Consider the following 18191-nt stretch of genomic DNA (forward strand, 5'->3'; position numbering starts at 1 on the left):
TCAGATATCCCAAGCAGGGATGCTAACGGTTTTGGGAGAGCAACTTTTACTGTCCAAATCCTCCACTTTGAGCCCACAGTGAGCTGCCTGACCATTTTTGGCAAGAAACAATCCTGCTTTCAAAACACTGCTTTCTCCAGAATCAGAGGGCTGCACCGAATCGGAGCCTTGAACTTCGACGAATATCCGATTGCGCGCTCTAAAAAGAGGCCTGCTGTGGTTGCGGTCAGAATAGGTTTCCTGGTGTTCTGCCGAGGAAAAATGGATTTTGAAGGCAGCTTGGAATCCTCTCCGGAAGTTTTCATTGAAGTACCCGTAGATGATTGGATTGATGCTACTGTTAAAGAAAGCCAGCCAGTGGGCAAATGGGAAAAAATAAACCGTGATGAGGCTGAGCTGATGATAATCCAGGTTCCCGTAATCGGTCAGCAGCATTAAAGTCCAAAGGGGCAGCCAAGAGAGACTGAAGAACAATGCCACAATAATCAGCATATTGATCACTTTTATTTTCCTCTTCGAGATCCTTCTTCCCTCGCTGTCCTCTGACAGGGAACCTCTGATAGGTGCGGAGGACTTGAAAAGCTTGAAGGCGATCCGAGCATACATGATGACCATTGCGATGAGAGGGCCAAGATAAATGTGTGAGAAGAGGACAGTGGTATAGATCTTACGCATTTTGGGGTCTGGCCAGGCCTCCCAGCAGGAGTAAAAAGGGTAGGAATTATTATAAGCATCCAGCATGAAGTGGTTTTCATCTCGAGTGACGGTCAAGGTAACCGCGGAGGGGCACATGATGATGAAGGCTAAGACCCAAATGATGATGATGATGATCAGAGCTGCCTGTAGAGTTAGTTTTTGTCTGAAAGGATACACAATGCAGCGGAACCTGGAAGAAAAAGAAAAGGCGGTCTGCTCAAATATCAGAACTGCTGTTTGAAACAGGCCTTCTTTTGTGGTTTGCTGTAATACAGTAGTGGAATTCATTTTTTTTTTTTTTTACTATTGGTTCTGTGGGTGTGGCTTGGTGGGTGTGGTGTGGCTTGGTGGGCGTGGCAGGGGAAGGATATTGCAAAATCCCCATTCCCTCCCCACTCCTGGGGGAAGGATATTGCAAAATCCCCATTCCCTCCCCACTCCAGGGGAAGGATACTGCAAAATCTCCATTCCCTCCCCACTCCTGGGGGAAGGATATTGCAAAATCCCTATTCCCTCCCCACTCCAGGGGAAGGATACTGCAAAATCCCCATTCCCTCCCCACTCCAGGGGAAGGATATTGCAAAATCCCTATTCCCTCCCCACTCCAGGGGAAGGATACTGCAAAATCCCCATTCCCTCCCCACTCGAGGGGAAGGATACTGCAAAATCCCCATTCCCTCCCCACTCGAGGGGAAGGATACTGCAAAATCTCCATTCCCTCCCCACTCTTGGGGGAAGGATATTGCAAAATCCCCATTCCCTCCCCACTCGAGGGGAAGGATACTGCAAAATCCCCATTCCCTCCCCACTCCAGGGGAAGGATACTGCAAAATCCCCATTCCCTCCCTATCCAGGGGAAGGATACTGCAAAATCCCCATTCCCTCCCCACTCCTGGGGGAAGGATATTGCAAAATCTCCATTCCCACCCCACTTTGGGACCAACCAGAGGTGGTATTTGCCGATTCTCCGAACTACTCAACATTTTGCAAAATCCCCATTCCCTCCCCACTCCTGGGGGAAGGATATTGCAAAATCTCCATTCCCACCCCACTTTGGGACCAACCAGAGGTGGTATTTGCCGATTCTCCGAACTACTCAACATTTTAGCTACCGGTTCTCCAGAACCTGTTAGAACCTGCTGAATTTCACCCCTGCTGTAATATCTACTCAACCATCTATTGGAAAGTATTTTCCCATCTATTGGGAATCTTTAGATCTCTGCCTGGTGTGTTCATTATAATATGCAATCAACAAACATGATTAAAAAGGAATATTTATTACAACTTGATAACAAGCAAAGAATAGTGCATTGAGGAAAGAGAGAAAAAAAAACAGCAAAAGATTTAGAGAGACTTGGGCTCAGATTCTTCTGCTGTAAACTGTCAATTTTTATTACTCAATCCAACCTACCTTGCAGGAATTGCTGTGATTGGATAATCCCAATATAAAAAAATTAATCATATACTAAAATTTGTCAGAAAAGATGCTGACAATATCTTCCTAATTTTAAATGTATATATTGTTAAGCAACATCCTACCACCCAGGACAGTGATGGCGAACCTTTTTGGCACCAAGTACCCAAACTGGAACGTACGTGCTGGAACTCCGGAAACTCGAAAACTAGCTGGCCGGCATGCATATCAGGGGTGAAATCTACTTACCTTCCCTACCAGCTTGGAAGTGCGCGCCATCATCACGTCCGATTTTTTACCCTCTCCACATGCACAAGAGGGTCAAAAACGAGTTACTTCTTGGTTCAAACCAGGAAGTAATGACGTCTGGGCGGGTGGGCGGAGCTTTTTTTTGTTTTTAATTTGATTTATATGCCGCCCTTCTCCGGAGACTCAGCGCGTTTTACAGTGCGTTAAGCAATAGCCTTCATACTTTTGTATATTTATACAAAGTCAGCTTATTGCCCCCACAAACTGGGTCCTCAATTTACCTACCTTAGAAAGGATGGAAAGCTGAGTCAACCTTGAGCCTGGCGAGATTTGATCTTACTATAATTGCAGACAGCTGGTGTTAAATTACAGTGCTTCTGTCTGTTGAGCTAAACCAGACCTCACGCTGCTGCCGCTACCAGTTCGCCGAATGATGCGCTGCCGCCGCTACCAGTTCATACAAGCTGGACAGAACTGGTAAGATTTCACCACTGATGCACATGCCTGTTTTTTGGCCGGTTTTTTTGGCCGGTTTTGGGGGTGTTTTCAGGCTGTTCTTGGGGGTGTTTTCAGGCCATTTTCTGGCACCCTGGCATTTGTGAAGACCACCTAGCCGACACGCATCTGCATGCCGGAAACCAGAAAAGCAGCTGACGACAGCGCATGTGCCCACAGATAGCGCTCTGCATGCCACCTCTGGCATGTGTGCCATAGGTTCGCCATCACGGACTTAGAAGGTTCATCCTAAATATTAACCTAAATTCATGATAGAAATTTTATAAGAATAACTATATATACACATACATACATACATACATGCATACATACATACATACATACTCTGGATCCTAGCCCTTATAAACCCCTCTCTATTGATGACTTATGTGTGTGTATACATACATACAAAAGTCATCAATAAAGAGAGGTTCATAAAGACTAGGATCCAGAATTCACTTGAATAGAAAGTACAGTTTTAAAAAAAAGATGCATCAATTAATGCAATTAATATTGGATAATCATTTTTTTAAAGCATTATCCCAGCTTTTTGGAATTAAGAGACTATTCTGTTCTCTGTTTCAGGCAGCAAGGAGGGGATTTTTTGGAGCAAGTTGGGGGAAGAGAAGCTTGAAGAGAAAAGTTAATTAAGAGAACAAATTTCAGATCCGTAGAATGTCAGGTGACTTTGTAGTTTCATTTTCAGACTGAAGGGAAAGAATAGAAAATTAGTGAGGCAAGCTTACCTCTCTACCGCAATGGCCACGAGGGTGAACACGGAAGCCGAGACGGACATGCCTTGGACCAACCCACTCATCTTACACATAAAAGTATCAAATGGCCAGCCTGGAACAATAAGCAGAACATCCTAATAATATACTTACATCCTAGTCTGACTCCAGCTGTCAAGATTTTGCCTTGTTTAAGAATTGCTGAATCACATGTTAATAAGATATTTTTTTAAAAAAACCAAAACTTGGTTCCTTGATGGACTTTACATATTATCAGTGGTGGGATTCAAATAATTTAACAACCAGTTCTCTGCCCTAATGATTTCTTCCAACAACCAGTTCACCAAACTGCTCAGAAAGTTAACAACCGGTTATCCCGAACTGGCTGAATCCCACCACTGCATATTATCCATCTAATACTTGTGTATTAGAATGGTGCACATGGAGATTTGTATTTACTTGCAAATGTTTGTGGTTGCTGAAGAGGTATTACCAAGTTCTGCAGACTGACCTTGGGGAGCTTAAGTACAAAGCTAGAATAACTAATACCCTCATTTAAACACACGGTTGGCTTCTTTAGAGAATAGCCAACTCTCTGTATTTAATGTATTTTATGATCGATGCTGTAAGCCTTGATTGCTTTATTGCAGGGGTGTCAAACTCGATTTCATTGAGGGCCTCATCAGGGTTGTGTTTGACCTTGAGGGGCCGCAGGGGGCATGGCTAGGTGCGCATGGCCAGCTTGACATCATTTGGGTTGGCGGTGCCTGTAGGCCTGAGCGCTCTGCCAGCAAAAAAGGGTTCCCAAGCTCTGTTTTTGGCTGTGACAGCCTCCTGCAATCCTCTGCTAGCGAAAACGGGCTCCCGAGCTCCATTTTTCGCTGTGACAGCCTCCTGCAACCCTCTGCTAGCGAAAACGGAGCTCAGGAGAGTTCTGTTTTTGCTGGCAGAAGCACCACGGGCCAGTCTTTTGTTGTTTCCAGGGTGGCTCTGTGTGTTGTGACCCAGGCCCAAGTAGGTAGTATTAGACACAAAAAGTTCCAAAGCAAACAGACTTTATTAGAACAGCTGAGAATTAACTCATTCTAAGCATAGTCCAAAATAATTAAACCAAATTCTTCATAATACAAATTCTTCAGTCTAATCACCAACCTTGGTATAATTAGGGAAACTACCAAAGGCTTCTCTTGGCAAAAGTTCAGAAGCAGAAGACGCCGACCAGAGATAAGTGCAGCAAGACAAGAACAAGTCCATCAACGTTGTTTTCCAACAAAGAGCCCAAGAGCCATTGCTGGTCTTTTAAGCCTTATGGGAGGGGCCAATCATCTCTTGGCCCTACTCCTGAGTCGTCCTCTTTGCTTTAGCTGCTCTTGCCTTCTGGCAGCTCTTCTCATATGTGCACTAGGAACAGGCTCCTCCTGTTCCTCTGCCTCTCTACTGTCAGCCAATGGAGGCTCCGGAGTCCACACATCACTCCCCGATGGCCCTGGCCCCATCCCTGCCTCCGATGCAGAGCCCTCATCTGGGCCTTCCCCAGCCTCCAGGACTGGCCCGTGTTCTTCCTCAGCCTCATCGCTGTCCGACTCCGCTTCCAGCTCTGCAGGCTGCTGGCGGACCACAACACTGCGCGCCAGATCAAAGCACCCTGTGGGCTGGATCCGGATCCAGGGCCTTGAGTTTGACACCCCTGCTGTTATGTATTGAATATATATAGTTGTGTTAGGCCCTGATAAAATGAATTTACCTTTGGATTACCCTGGCTGTTGGCTCCAACTGTTTTGGAGGGAAACTTGATACATTCATATTTGGGCAGACTTTTTCAAGTACTATGGGCCTAGAGCTGTGATTGTGAACCTATGGCACACGTGCCTCAGGTGGCACGTGAAGCCATATCACTGAAGCCCAGTGGGCATGCCAGATCAGCTCTGGCACGCATGTGCACGCTGGCCAGCCGATTTTCGGGCCTTCTGGGTCCACCAGAAGTAGGGAAACAGGCTGTTTCTTGCCTCTAGAGGGCCTGGGGGGTTGGGGAAGGCCCATTTTTCTTTCTCACCTGGCTCCAGATCCTCTCTATGCATCTGGGGAGGGTGAAAACAGCCTTCCCCACCCCCTCGGAGGCCCTCTGGAGGCTGAAATGGCCCATTTCCCAACTCCCGGTTGGACAGGAAGTGACTTTTTTGCTGTCCCCAGCCTCCAGAGACTCCTAGAGAGCACCCCCCCCTCCTGGCACACGATGGCAAAAAGGTTAGCCATCACTGGCCTAGAGTATAAGTTGCATTTGCCTGCTGTTCCTCAGTTCCAGTTTTCAGTCAATAAATGTTTTTGTAGCTGTGCTGGTTTGCTTCTTGCCTACTGAAGCCCACTACACAATATGTCAGAGTCTGCCACAGCGTGACTGCCAAAGTATCATAAACTTATATCACCGCACTGATTAGAAAGCCCATTCTATTGAAAAATTACAGCAATATGCAATTGCAATTTTTTGCAGTCTCCACTAGGGGTCTCCATGCCCCGCATGATCACAGTCAGCTATTGTATGTATGAGATAGCACAATTCTTCTTGAAGCCTGATTAAAAATGTCCAGCATATTTATTTATTAAATTTATTTGCCACTCATCCTGTTTCCAAGCGATTCTGGGCAGCTTGTATCATTCAGAGGAGAATGCAGAAAACTTTTAGCCCTGGATGTGAGAGATGGAGCTAAGATGGAGCTATAATAAAGATCACACTTTATTAAAACACAAATCTTTCCATTTCAACTTGAAGGAAGAATGACGCAATAGAAAGATACACCTTTTAAGGAATTTGACTTGTGAGGCAGAACTTTTTAGGGCTCTAATTTGTTAGAGTCTTGGACCATATCAGGAAAACATGGTACATTTTTGGTTGTATAAAGAGAGTTATTTTATTGTGCTTTTAAAAGTTGACAGAAATGGGCAGAAATGTTTCTGGTTTTTAAATACTTTTTTTAATACCAACTTTATTATTTTTATAAATGACTCAAAGTGACAAACATAGCTCATACACTTTCCTCCTCCACAACAAACTTTTTTTTTTTTAATTTGATTTATATGCTGTCCTTCTCCGGAGACTCAGGGCGGCTTACAATGCGCTAAGCAATAGCCTTCATTCTTTTGTATATTTATACAAAGTCAGCTTATTGCCCCCACAACTGGGTCGTCAATTTACCTACCTTAGAAAGGATGGAAGGCTGAGTCAACCTTGAGCCTTGGCGAGATTCGAACCTACAGTAATTGCAGGCAGCTGATCTTAATAACCAGCTTAATAACAGGGTGCCTTAGACCACTGTACTACCAAGGCTCTTGTGAAGTGAGTCAGGCTGAAAGAAAGGACTCCACAAAGCGCCTGTGTTCACATTTTCAGTGCGCGGCGAACCGGTGGTAAAATTATGTGAAGCCCACATAATTGGGATTCTGGACTGGCCAAAGTCACCCAGTTGTTCTCATTTAAATATTTAAATGATGTTTACATTTGCCTAACACAGGATTAGAACCCACAGACTCCTAGTTTCTAGTTTGATGCCTTCGCCACTAGACCATACTGACTTTCTTGTTTTTTATTAGCAATTTCATTATTTTGTCTTACTCAATTGCAGATGGCTAGATTTTTGCTAGCTAATCACTTTCATTCTGCCTTTGTTAAGCTGAGCAATACAGGTAAGCCTTTGGTTTGCAACCATTCGTTTAGTGACTGATCAAAAGCACAATGGCACTGGAAAAAGTGATTTATGACCGTTTTCCACACTTGCAACCATTGCAGCATCCCCATGGTCACGTGATCAAAATTCAAATGCTTGGCAACTGACTCATATTTATGACAGTTGCAGTGTCCCTAGGTCCGTGATGGCGAACCTCTGCCACAGGCAGAGCCAGCTCAGCTAGGGAAGGCCCGTTTTTTGCTCTCCCCAGACTCCAGAGGTTTTCTAGGAGCCTGGGGAGGGCAAAAATGGCCGGATAATAAGCCCAATCGGGCTTTTGAGCGCATGTGCTAAAATAACCCCTGAAAATAAGCCCGCCCCAAAAATAAGCCCTCCCCAAAAATATTTAAATGCATGCGTAGCCGATCCCCATTTCCTCTGGTTAGGGTTAGGGTGACAGAACTGGAAATCAGGTAAGATGGCGGAAGAAGCCCCGTCTTGCTCCACGCGCCCCAAAAGAATAAGACCTCCCCAAAAATAAGGCCAAGCGTTTATTTCGGGGTTCAAAAAAGTATAAGACAGGGTCTTATTTTTGGGGAAACATGGTATGTAAGGAGGAACTGTAAATGTTATAGGGAATGACCTTGAACAATGCAGGAAAAGTTGCTCCTGAGGCAACAGTTAGATAAATGGGGCTTGGTCGTCAAAGTTAAAGGAAAGAAAGGAAAAGAATACTCAGATTTGCAAGATTCTGTTACTATGAACGTACAAAAATAAAATAGTACTGTCCCACATAACATTGGGTTTCTTAGTCTGGCCTACCTTTTAGGTCTAACAGGAACTGAACCTTGTCCCTGTCATTTTAACAAGGCTGGGGAAAATGTCCTGGAAATAAATTCTCATCTCCTTTCAGCCATAACACTATCCCCGCACACACACTTTTGTTCATAAAAGAAGTAAATATACTTTGTTTCTTGGTAGATAAAGCGGTTTGACTATTCATTATATGGAGACTGTTTTATAGAGAAACTAATCAGAAGAAATATTTTTGCACAGGAGTAGTGCTGGCACAGGAGTAGGGACACGGTGGCTCAGTGGCTAAGACGCTGAGCTTGTCGATCGAAAGGTTGTCAGTTCAGCGGTTCGAATCCCTACTGCCGCGTAACAGGGTGAGCTCCCGTTATTGTCCCAGCTTCTGCCAACCTAGCAGTTCGAAAGCACGTAAAAAATGCAAGTAGAAAAATAGGGACCACCTTTGGTAACAGCATTCCATGCGCCTTTCGCGTCATGCTGGCCACATGACCATAGAGATGTCTTCAGACAGCACTGGCTCTTCGGCTTTGAAACGGAGATGACCACTGTCCCCTAGAGTCGGGAACAACTAGCACATATGTGCGAGGGGAACTTTTATCTTTTAGTGCTGGCAAATGAAACCCGAGGCTGTCCAAAAATATATTCTGAATTTCCCTTTCTTATGAATTCCTTTTGTGCCCTGCCATCTCTCAACACAGTGTGAAAAAATTCACATCTATTTGAACATATTCCTGGGTGGATGTACACATCCATATAGTTTTCTTGGCAAATACACCCAGAGGAAAAATACATTCATCAATGACTTCTTCTGGGATTTGCCCCCACATCCCTCACCAGTGGTGAAATGTAAAATTTGTTACTATCGGTTCTGTGGACGTGGCTTGGTGGGGGGGGGGGGTAATGTGACTGGGTGGGCATGGCCAACTTTTTTTTTTTTTTACTTTTAAAACCATTTTTTCTACAACCTCTTTGGCCGAAGAGGTTGTAGAAAAAATCCTTTTAAAAGCTTCTGACGATCCCAGCTGAGTTGCCTGATCGTCAGAAGCTTTTTTTCTTTACTTTTAAAAGCATTTTTTCAGCCGAAGAGGTTGTAGAAAAAATGCTTTTAAAAATAATTTAAAAAAGCCTCTGATGATTGCACAGCTCAGCTGGGCATTGGGTGGGGGGGGGGCAGGGATTTTTGCTACCAGTTCTCCGAACCACCCGCCGCCATCGCTACCGGATTGGGCAATCCGGTCCGAACCGGGAGCATTTCACTCCTGCCCCACACCCCAATTTCACAGACAAGCCTACAGTTAGATTTCCTGAGGTGACTTATCCAGAGGTGGGATCCTGCTGGTTAAACAACCGGTTCAGTGATCGCACGCTTTGCGCGTGTGCAAAGTTTTACAAAAACTTACCTTCCGCGTTATTGCTGGGGAGTAACACAGCAGAGGCACGGCAATCCACTCTGCAGTGTGAATCAGCTGAGAAAATATAGGTCAGTAAAGCGCAGGGGTGGGCGGGCCCACCTGATCGTCGGAGCGAACCTCTTCGCTCCCAATTAATCATCAGAGCTACCGATTCGCCCGAACCTGTAGAATCCCACCCCTGGATTTATCCACACCAAACCTGATCCTCCTTAGCATCATTCAAGATCAGCAAAGATCAGCAAGATGAGACCACCTGCTACGACAACACATAAATACAAGAAAACCAAATGCTTAAAATCAAGACAGAAAATGTAGCTATTTGACGGGTATATATGGTAAAAATAACATTGTTGTGGGTTCTTAGTGTATTTTCCATTTATTTATTAATTAATTAAATGGTACAGGCACCCCATTACAAGAAGTGACTCTGGGCTGAGTACCAAACAAAAACAACAATTAAAAATGCAATCATTATAAAAAATATAAAACAATAATTGTTAACATTTAAATATATTAAAAGCAAACTATGCTGGATGATTAAAATTAGAATGTGCTGGATGGATTGTCAAACTTAGCTCTAAAGAGCTAATCAACATTCAGAAGCATAAATATGCTTTTAAGATGTCCAGCTCTTTACATAACAAGAAAATGTATGTTTTCACTCGCTCAAAATTTGCCTGCCTACACTGAATAAGCCCTGATGAAAAAAATAATCTGATTTATTTTAAAGTGCCAGTGGGCTGGATAAGTGCAACTCCCTGGTTACTTGTTACAAAAAAGCAAGATTAATAGCTACTGGGGGGAAAAACATTCTCAAAAATGCTTTCCAATCTTTCTATATTGATCAGTGCACCTCAGAACTCCTTTGTAGTTGTACTGTGAAGAAAATAAATGTATCTTCAGTTCTGCTCATGTGCAGGTATAATGTGAGGAAAATTAGCGTATCCTTAGCTCTAATAATTACACAGAAATGTGGAACTGTAATTTAATATAATTTTTTAAACATCTATTTGATAGGCAGAGAGAAACATGAAAGATAGCAATAGCACTTAGACTTATTTACAGCTTCACAGTGCTTTACAGCCTTCTCTAAGTGGTTTATAGAGTCAGCCTATTGCCTCAAACAATCTGGGTCCTCATCTTACCGACCTCGGAGGGATGGAAAGCTGAGTCAACCTTGGGGGTGTGGATTTTCATGAATAATGTAGGTAGTCCTTGACTTACAAGGCTCTTCATTTAATGACTGTTCAAACTTACAAAGGCACTGAAAAAAAGCAACTTATGACCACCTTTTCACACTGATAGCTGTTGCAGCATCCTCATAGTCAAATCATTTACATTTGGATGCTTGACAACTGACTCACATTTATGACGGTTGCAGTGTGTCGGGGTGATGATGAGTCCCCCTTTTGCGAACTTCTGACAAGCAAACTCAATGGGGAAACCAGATTCACCAGTTGCGTCCCTTTCTGGATCGGGATGCCCTGCGCACAGTCATTCACGCCCTCGTCACTTCCCAGCTGGGCTATTGTAATGCTCTCTACATGGGGCTCCCCTTGAGGAGCACCCGGAGGCTCCAGCTGGTCCAGAATGCAGCCGCGCGAGTAATAATGGGGGCGACTCGTCGCTCCCATGTAACATCCATCTTGCGCGAGCTGCACTGGCTCCCGGTGGTCTTCCGGGTGCGCTTCAAGGTGTTGGTTACCACCTTTAAAGCGCTCCATGGCTTAGGACCTGGTTATCTACAGGACCGCATTCTGCCACCAATTGCCTCCCACCGACCAATACGCTCCCACAGAGAGGGCCTCCTCAGGGTGCCGTCAGCCAAACAGTGTAGGCTGGTGACCCCCAGGGGGAGAGCCTTCTCTGTGGGGGCCCCGGCCCTATGGAATGAACTGCCCCCGGACATACGAAGGATCCCCGACCTCCGTGCCTTCCGTCGTGCTCTGAAGACCCTATTATTCCAGCAAGCTGGACTGACAGGATAAAGGTTTTTTAAACTGGGTTTTGATAGGGGTTTTAAAATGATCTTAGTTGGATATTTTAAATTTGGCCGAATGATTGAATTATTTTAATAAGCTTTTAATTTTTGTTGTACATTTTTTACCATGGCTGTTCACCGCCCTGTGTCCCTCGGGAGAAGGGTGGTATACAAATATAATAAACTAACTAACTAAACTAACTAACTTAAGAACTGTGTTACAAACTTAACAACTGTAATGATTCGCTTAACCAATGTGGTGAGAAAAATCATAACATGAGGCAAAACTCACTTAACAAATATTTCACTTAGCAATGTAAATTTTGGGCTCAATTTTGGTCGTAAGTTGGGGACTTACTTGTATCTGCTGGGCAGGATTGGGTTTTAGGGTTTAGTGGTCTAGACAGATGATTTTCTGATGTTTCGCCAGTAACCATGGTAGCATCTCCAAAGACCAAACATTCTGCTACACGGACCACAGGTAACTGAGCAGGGACTGAATGGACTTCTGTCTTTGTAGCCGGGACATTTGAAGATGTCCCCAGAGAGATATTCACTCATGATATTATCTGGCTTTGTCTTTGCTGCTTTCCAGATTATGGTACCTAGCAACCTATGTCTGTGATGGCGAACCTATGGCACGCGTGCTGGAAGTGGCAGGCAGAGCCATCTCTCTGGGCACATGAGCTGTCACCTGTTCCTCTTCCAGGTTCCAACGTGCCGGCCACTTGGTGTTCACCCATGTGGGAGCGCTGGAAACTGGAAGAGCAGCCACCCAGTGCACATGCGCTCGCTGGGAAGATGATCTTCCGGATTCACACTGGCCAGCTGGTCTTCGCATGCATGTGTGCACCAGAAACAGGAAGATTATTTTCCCGGCGCACGCATGCATTCCGGGCGGCTGCTCTTCCGGTTTCCAGCACGCGCGCACCCGTTTCAGCACTTGGTACCAAAAAGGTTCGCTAACACTGCCCTATGTTATAATCCTAAACTCCACCAAACAGCTTCCCTTTTTTGAAACAGGCAAAATTCATAGGCTATCTTACCCAAGGAAAGATTTAAGCGTTATGTCTAGCGTGATAATTCCACATATCGGTTTAAAGCTGTCAATAAACTGTGCCCTGAAGAATTTCTGAGAAGAGATAAAATAAGTTGCTCTGCTGGAATGAGGATTTATGTTAATGAAGGAGAAGGCATTTGCTGTTTCTGGCCAAACAGCTAATTCATTTCCATATCTTATTTGCAATGTTTGCATTTTAACCTTTCTTTATCATTTATTTTAGGTCAAAGGGATTGAAAGCAAATGAATTGTCTGTCATCCCACTATCTTTTCTTGTACTTCCCTAAACCAGCATCTAATAAACATCACCCACAGTGAAGCATAAAAAAATATTGCCTAGGATTGAAAGATTCATGTAGGTTGGATTTCAATCCAAAGATGCAAAACGTATTTTCTCTGTGGCCTTTGGAGTGTTGGAGATGAAGCCAGGACAAAAACTAAAATTAATTTAATATATATTTAAACTTAAGTTGAATCTATTTGAACTTCAATTAGTAAAACCAACTGGCTGTGGGTAGTCAGCTCCTTTGTATCTGGGGATTTACGTCTATGGTTCTGGATAGGGTAACATTGCCCCGGACAAGGGGGTCTTCCTGGACTCATGATTCCTGCTCAAAGGGATCTCTCCTCCTGGGTTTTTTCTCCCAACTTTTGGTTATGCACTAGTTATGCCCTTTCTTGGATCCTAATGACCCACTAATGACCCAGTCATCTCCTGGATGGACTACTACAATGTGTTCTACATGGGGCTACCCTTGAAGAGTGTCTGGAAGCTGCAACTGGTGCAGAAAGCAGTGGCGCAAGCAGTTTTGGATGCCGCTAGGGAGGTGCATGTAACACCTCTGCTACCTAAGCTGCACTGGGTAACCTGTTTGTGTCTAGCTTCCAGTTCCAGGTGTTGGTTATCACCTTTCAAGCTCTTCATGATGTTGGACCAGAATACCTGAGGAACCATCTCATCCCAGTTTACATCAACTTGTTCCACAAGGCCAAGCAGAAAGGGCCTTTGTGCATTCTGTTGGTCAGGGAGTTTCGACTGGCGGGATCTAGGAGGAGGGCCTTCTCAGCTGCTGCCTCTATTTTATGGAATATCTGATCCACCCACCCCACTCCCCGAGATGAGGCAAGCCCTCATTCTTCTGGTTTTTGACTTTGCCAATTAGCATGGGTCTGGGTGTCTAAAAGTGGGTTGCAGCCCTGGAGTTGCTGGTAGCCTGAGTATTTTCTTATTGCCCTATTAATTTCTGTCAGGCACAAACAACCAGGCCCACATGTGAAGATTCAAAATTATTGATTTACTAGCTGGACGTCCGTGCTTCACTACGAAACTATGTGATCAGGCATGATAAATTGACACTTAAAGCCTGAAACTTAATGTAGAATGTGTAAATCTGTAGCATCAGGGCATGTTAATATAAGGCAACTGGCAGTTGGAACAGAGAGGGAGGGGGAGTAGAATGTCCCAGCCCGCAGGCCGGATGAGTCACGTGCTGGCCACGCCCACACCCGGTTTAGCAAAGGGGTAGCATCAGAGTGTGATAATATATGGCAACTGGCACTTGGAACAGAGTTATTTTCAGGTGGGGAGGGGAAGTAGAATGTCTAACTCCTTAGCATCAGAGCATGTGAATATAATACTGTATATGAAATACTAATGATCTGATGGTCATTTGGAAAAATCCTTTCTTAGCAAGCACCTAGAAGCCAAGAGGAACATACGTGCCAAATTTCAAGTTTGTAGGCTTTACCGTTCTAGAGATTTTGTGATGAATGAGTCAGTGGTGAAATGTAAAATTTGTTACTACTGGTTCTGTGGACGTGGCTTGGTGGGAGGGGTAATGTGACTGGGTGGGCGTGGCCAACATTTTTTCTTTAACTTTTAAAAGCATTTTTTCTACAACCTTTTTGGCCGAAGAGGTTGCAAAAAAAAAAAAATGCTTTTAAAAGCCTCTGACGATCCCAGCTGAGCCGCGTGATCATCAGAAGCTTTTTTTTTTTACTTTTAAAAGCATTTTTTCGGCCGAAGAGGTTGTAGAAAAAATGCTTTTAAAATTAAAAAAAACAGCCTCTGATGATCGCACGGCTCAACTAGGCATGGGGGGGGGCAGGGATTTTTGCTACCGGTTCTCTGAACCACCCGCTGCCATCGCTACCGGATCGGATGATCCAGTCCAAACCGGGAGCATTTCACCCCTGGAATGAGTGGTATTTGGCTTTTATATATATAGATTGCTCAAGCCTATTCACAAGAGACTTCTCAGACTCATGGTTTGCATCTAGGTAAAATTAGATAAAGGTCAACAGCATTGAACAGGGATTGGACTTCATTCTCTTGTGCCTACATAGAGATTAACTGACAAATATGGGAGTTTAGACATACCAGAGTCAGAGATTTTCAAGTGACACCTTTGATTTCTGTATAATCCAACTTCTGATGATTTAGAAATTGTTGTAGCTCCACCTGATGAACCACAGCCTTCAATAGAGAGCAGGCCAAATCCAGGTTCAGAACCCTGATGCCTCATTCTTAATTCTATGGTTATGTTGATTGACCTATAGAGAAACCCATAGATAGATACCCTACATGTTTTCTTAGGTATTTTCTTAAGGGTTCACCTTTTACTCTTTGAACATCAGAAACACATAGATTTTATTTATGTATTTGTTACTGCATATATAGCTGAACTTTCCTTTGAGAGCTCAAGAGAGTTTACAAGAGATTCTTCTCTAATAGTCTTTCAGCAACAACCCTAATAGGTGAATTGAGCCGAGACAGAGAATGTCAAATCCAAAGTTATCCAGTACACACCCTACTCAAATATGGATTTGAACCTAGATCTTTCCTCGGAATATTTGCTTTCGAAAGTTTGGCATTCATCTGTAAGTGATCACTGGAATTTGGAAACAAAATTCAAGATTAACTTTGTAGACAAATCTAATCAATAAACATAACCCTGGACAGAACTAACGGCTTCTAAGCATTTGGTTATATTTTTCATATGTGCGAAGTTCTCCATCTAACACCTCTGTTGAATAGGTCACTGTTTTCCAGTTCTGTGTCTTTCATTTTCACAGTTATGGTCACTGTATCATTGTAGGAAGCAAAGTCTATAAGACTTCCATTATTTGGTAGATAGGAGCATAGTGGCTCACGTAATTAGGACACTGGTTTGACAAGCCTGCGTTTGAGACCCGAGTACTTCCATGGGATGGGGTGAGTTCTCGTCCTTTGTTCCAACTCCTGCCAGGGACGTGAAAGGAACCCTCAACTGGGCATCCCCTGGGCCAGTGGTCCCCAACCCCAAGGCCACAGACCAGCACTGGTCTGCGGCCCGAGAGAAACTGGCCCACACAAATGAGCAAAGCCCCATCCGTACACTCACGGAATCCAGGCAGTTTACGGAACCACACACTTCCCAGTCTGCAGAAAAACCTACCTCTATGGAACTGGTGCCTGGTGCCCAATAGGTTGTCCTTTGCCATGGACAAACAGTGATGTCACTGGCTAAACCTTTCAATCCGGAAACCCCTCGGTGCTTCCAGCATGAGTATAATGCGATTAGATAGATGATGCCATTTAGCAATGTAATTCCATTGTACGCTGCCCAGAGTCACTTGCTTGTGAGATGGGCAGTTATATAAATTAGATAAATAAATAAATACCTCAGAAAGAAGACAAAAGTACAAGTCTCCGTTCAATGTCCAAACTACATGTTCTATCACTTTTCATAATAGTGCCCTCTCCAGGGAAAGGCTTCATACAATTTAATCACAAAAGTAAAAAGTTTTACTTTTTTTCCCCCTATGCTATCTCACAACTATAACCTGTGTATAAAATCCAAAACTAGTATTTGTGCCACTGGCACCTGAGCTGACTTCAGCTACAAAATTAAGGCTGCCCTTTCAAATGAAATAAAATGCTGTCGGAACCATAATTTTTTAATGGAAAATTTGCATTCACTTCATTTCATATTTTAAAATGGTAAGACATTCATATCAGAGCTAGTGATGTTCTCCAAAATCATAAAACCTCAAAGTCCAATCTCTTGTAAATTAGTTAGCAACCCTAAATATTTTGGGGGGATCTTAGCATTTCTTTTCACAGTTTCCCCCTTTTTTTCAATATTCTCGGAATATTCTTGGTTTTCATTTACCTGTAATCAGGTTGTCCACCAATGTGGTTGGCATGCAGAAAATCCCCACCAAGACATCGCTGATCGCCAGGTTGAGGATAAAAAAGTTGGTGACTGTTCTCATCTGCCGGTTCTTTAGCACGATGAAGCACACCAACATGTTGCCAATCATGCACATGAAAAAGATAAAGGCATAGGCAACAATGAACATGGACGCTACTGGAGAAGAATGTTGATAGTAGGGGGAGAAGGTGGAGTTCCCCTTGTAGGTCTCGCCATGGCTGGTGTTCTTAGAGAATGGTGGGCTGCTTTTGGTAGGGCGTGGAATGACACCTGCGAAGGAGAAAGAAGACAAAATAACAGAATAACAGAGTTGGAAGGGGGTTCTAATCCAACTCCCTACTCAAACAGGAGACTCTATACCAGTGATGGTTAACCTTTTTGGTGCCAAGTGCCCAAAGTGCTCTCTCTTGCACGCAAATGCACGGGCATGTGCCAGAACCCCCAAAATGCAATGCGAGCGCCCCCTGCACATGTGTCCTGCCCCGTGTATGCACGTGCATTCCCATGCATGCACCCTGGCCTCCATGCATGCGCCCTGGCCCCCTGTGCCCCGTTTTGGCTTCCAGGTTGTTGCAGGAGACTTTCCAGGCCCAAACCAGGGTATGGGGGTGGCCTCACGCACCCCGTTTTGGGCCTAGAAAGCATCCTGCACCAACCTGCATCCCCCCCGTATACGCCCCCCTCCGCATGTGTGGGAGGAAATGGGGATTTTGCAGTAACCTTCCCCTGGAGTGGGGAGGGAATGGAGATTTTACAGTATTCTTCCCCTGGAGTGGGGAAGGAATGGAGATTTTACAGTATCCTTCCCCTGGAGTGGGGAGGGAATGGAGATTTTACAGTATCCTTCTCCTGCCATGCCCACCAAGCAACGCCCACCGAATCGGTAGTAAAAAAATTTGAATCCCACCATTGGTGCGCACCTTCTATCTGTGGGCTCAGTGCCTCTTATCCAACTGTTCCTCACTCTGTGGCTCTTCCCTCTGTTCTCCCAAAGGTCATTCCTCCATTACCATTACCATTTGTGGAATTCTATTTCCCATCATCCCTCACTGTTAGACAATCTGGCTTGGTTTACTACATTTATATTTTAGAAGAACTCTGGAGAACCCGTGTCCCACTGAGTCATCACTTCAGAGATATTTCCTTACTTAAACTGAGAAGCTGAATGAGTGGGAACAACTTCTGACTTCCTACTGGCTTTCCCTTTGAGTTTCCTTGTGGGAAGTGTGGGAAGTGTACCCCACGGGGACAATGCCAGGGACCTCATAGCACCAGAAACCTCAGAAAACAGTGCCAAGAGACTCCAGCCAGCCCTTCCCCCTTTAAGAAAACCAAGAAGCACCAGCTGAAAGAAAAACACAGAGCTCCCCTGCTAACAGAGCTGACAATAGAAATACTTAAGTAGGGCCATTAAGATAAGGGGAATCAGGCTAAAAATAACTCACCTGGAACTCCCTTTTTCTTTTTCCTGGCAAAATTAACCCC

General features: G+C 44.3%; 1 protein-coding gene across 1 annotated transcript; it reads right to left on the minus strand.

Moving 5' to 3' along the window:
• NPFFR1 (neuropeptide FF receptor 1) lies at positions 1-16968 on the minus strand. The gene is made up of 3 exons (XM_070945885.1): positions 16665-16968; positions 3601-3700; positions 1-886 (listed from the first exon to the last, which is right to left on the minus strand). The coding sequence occupies exons 1-3, from the start codon at positions 16852-16854 to the stop codon at positions 1-3; spliced, it is 1176 nt and encodes a 391-aa protein (XP_070801986.1). The 5' UTR covers positions 16855-16968.
• Between the last annotated feature and the right edge of the window lie 1223 nt (positions 16969-18191).

Source organism: Pituophis catenifer, unplaced genomic scaffold (assembly GCF_029215685.1).
Source record: "Pituophis catenifer annectens isolate HBS135680 unplaced genomic scaffold, rPitCat1.0.hap2 SCAF_6, whole genome shotgun sequence".
Lineage (NCBI taxonomy): Eukaryota > Metazoa > Chordata > Lepidosauria > Squamata > Colubridae > Pituophis > Pituophis catenifer.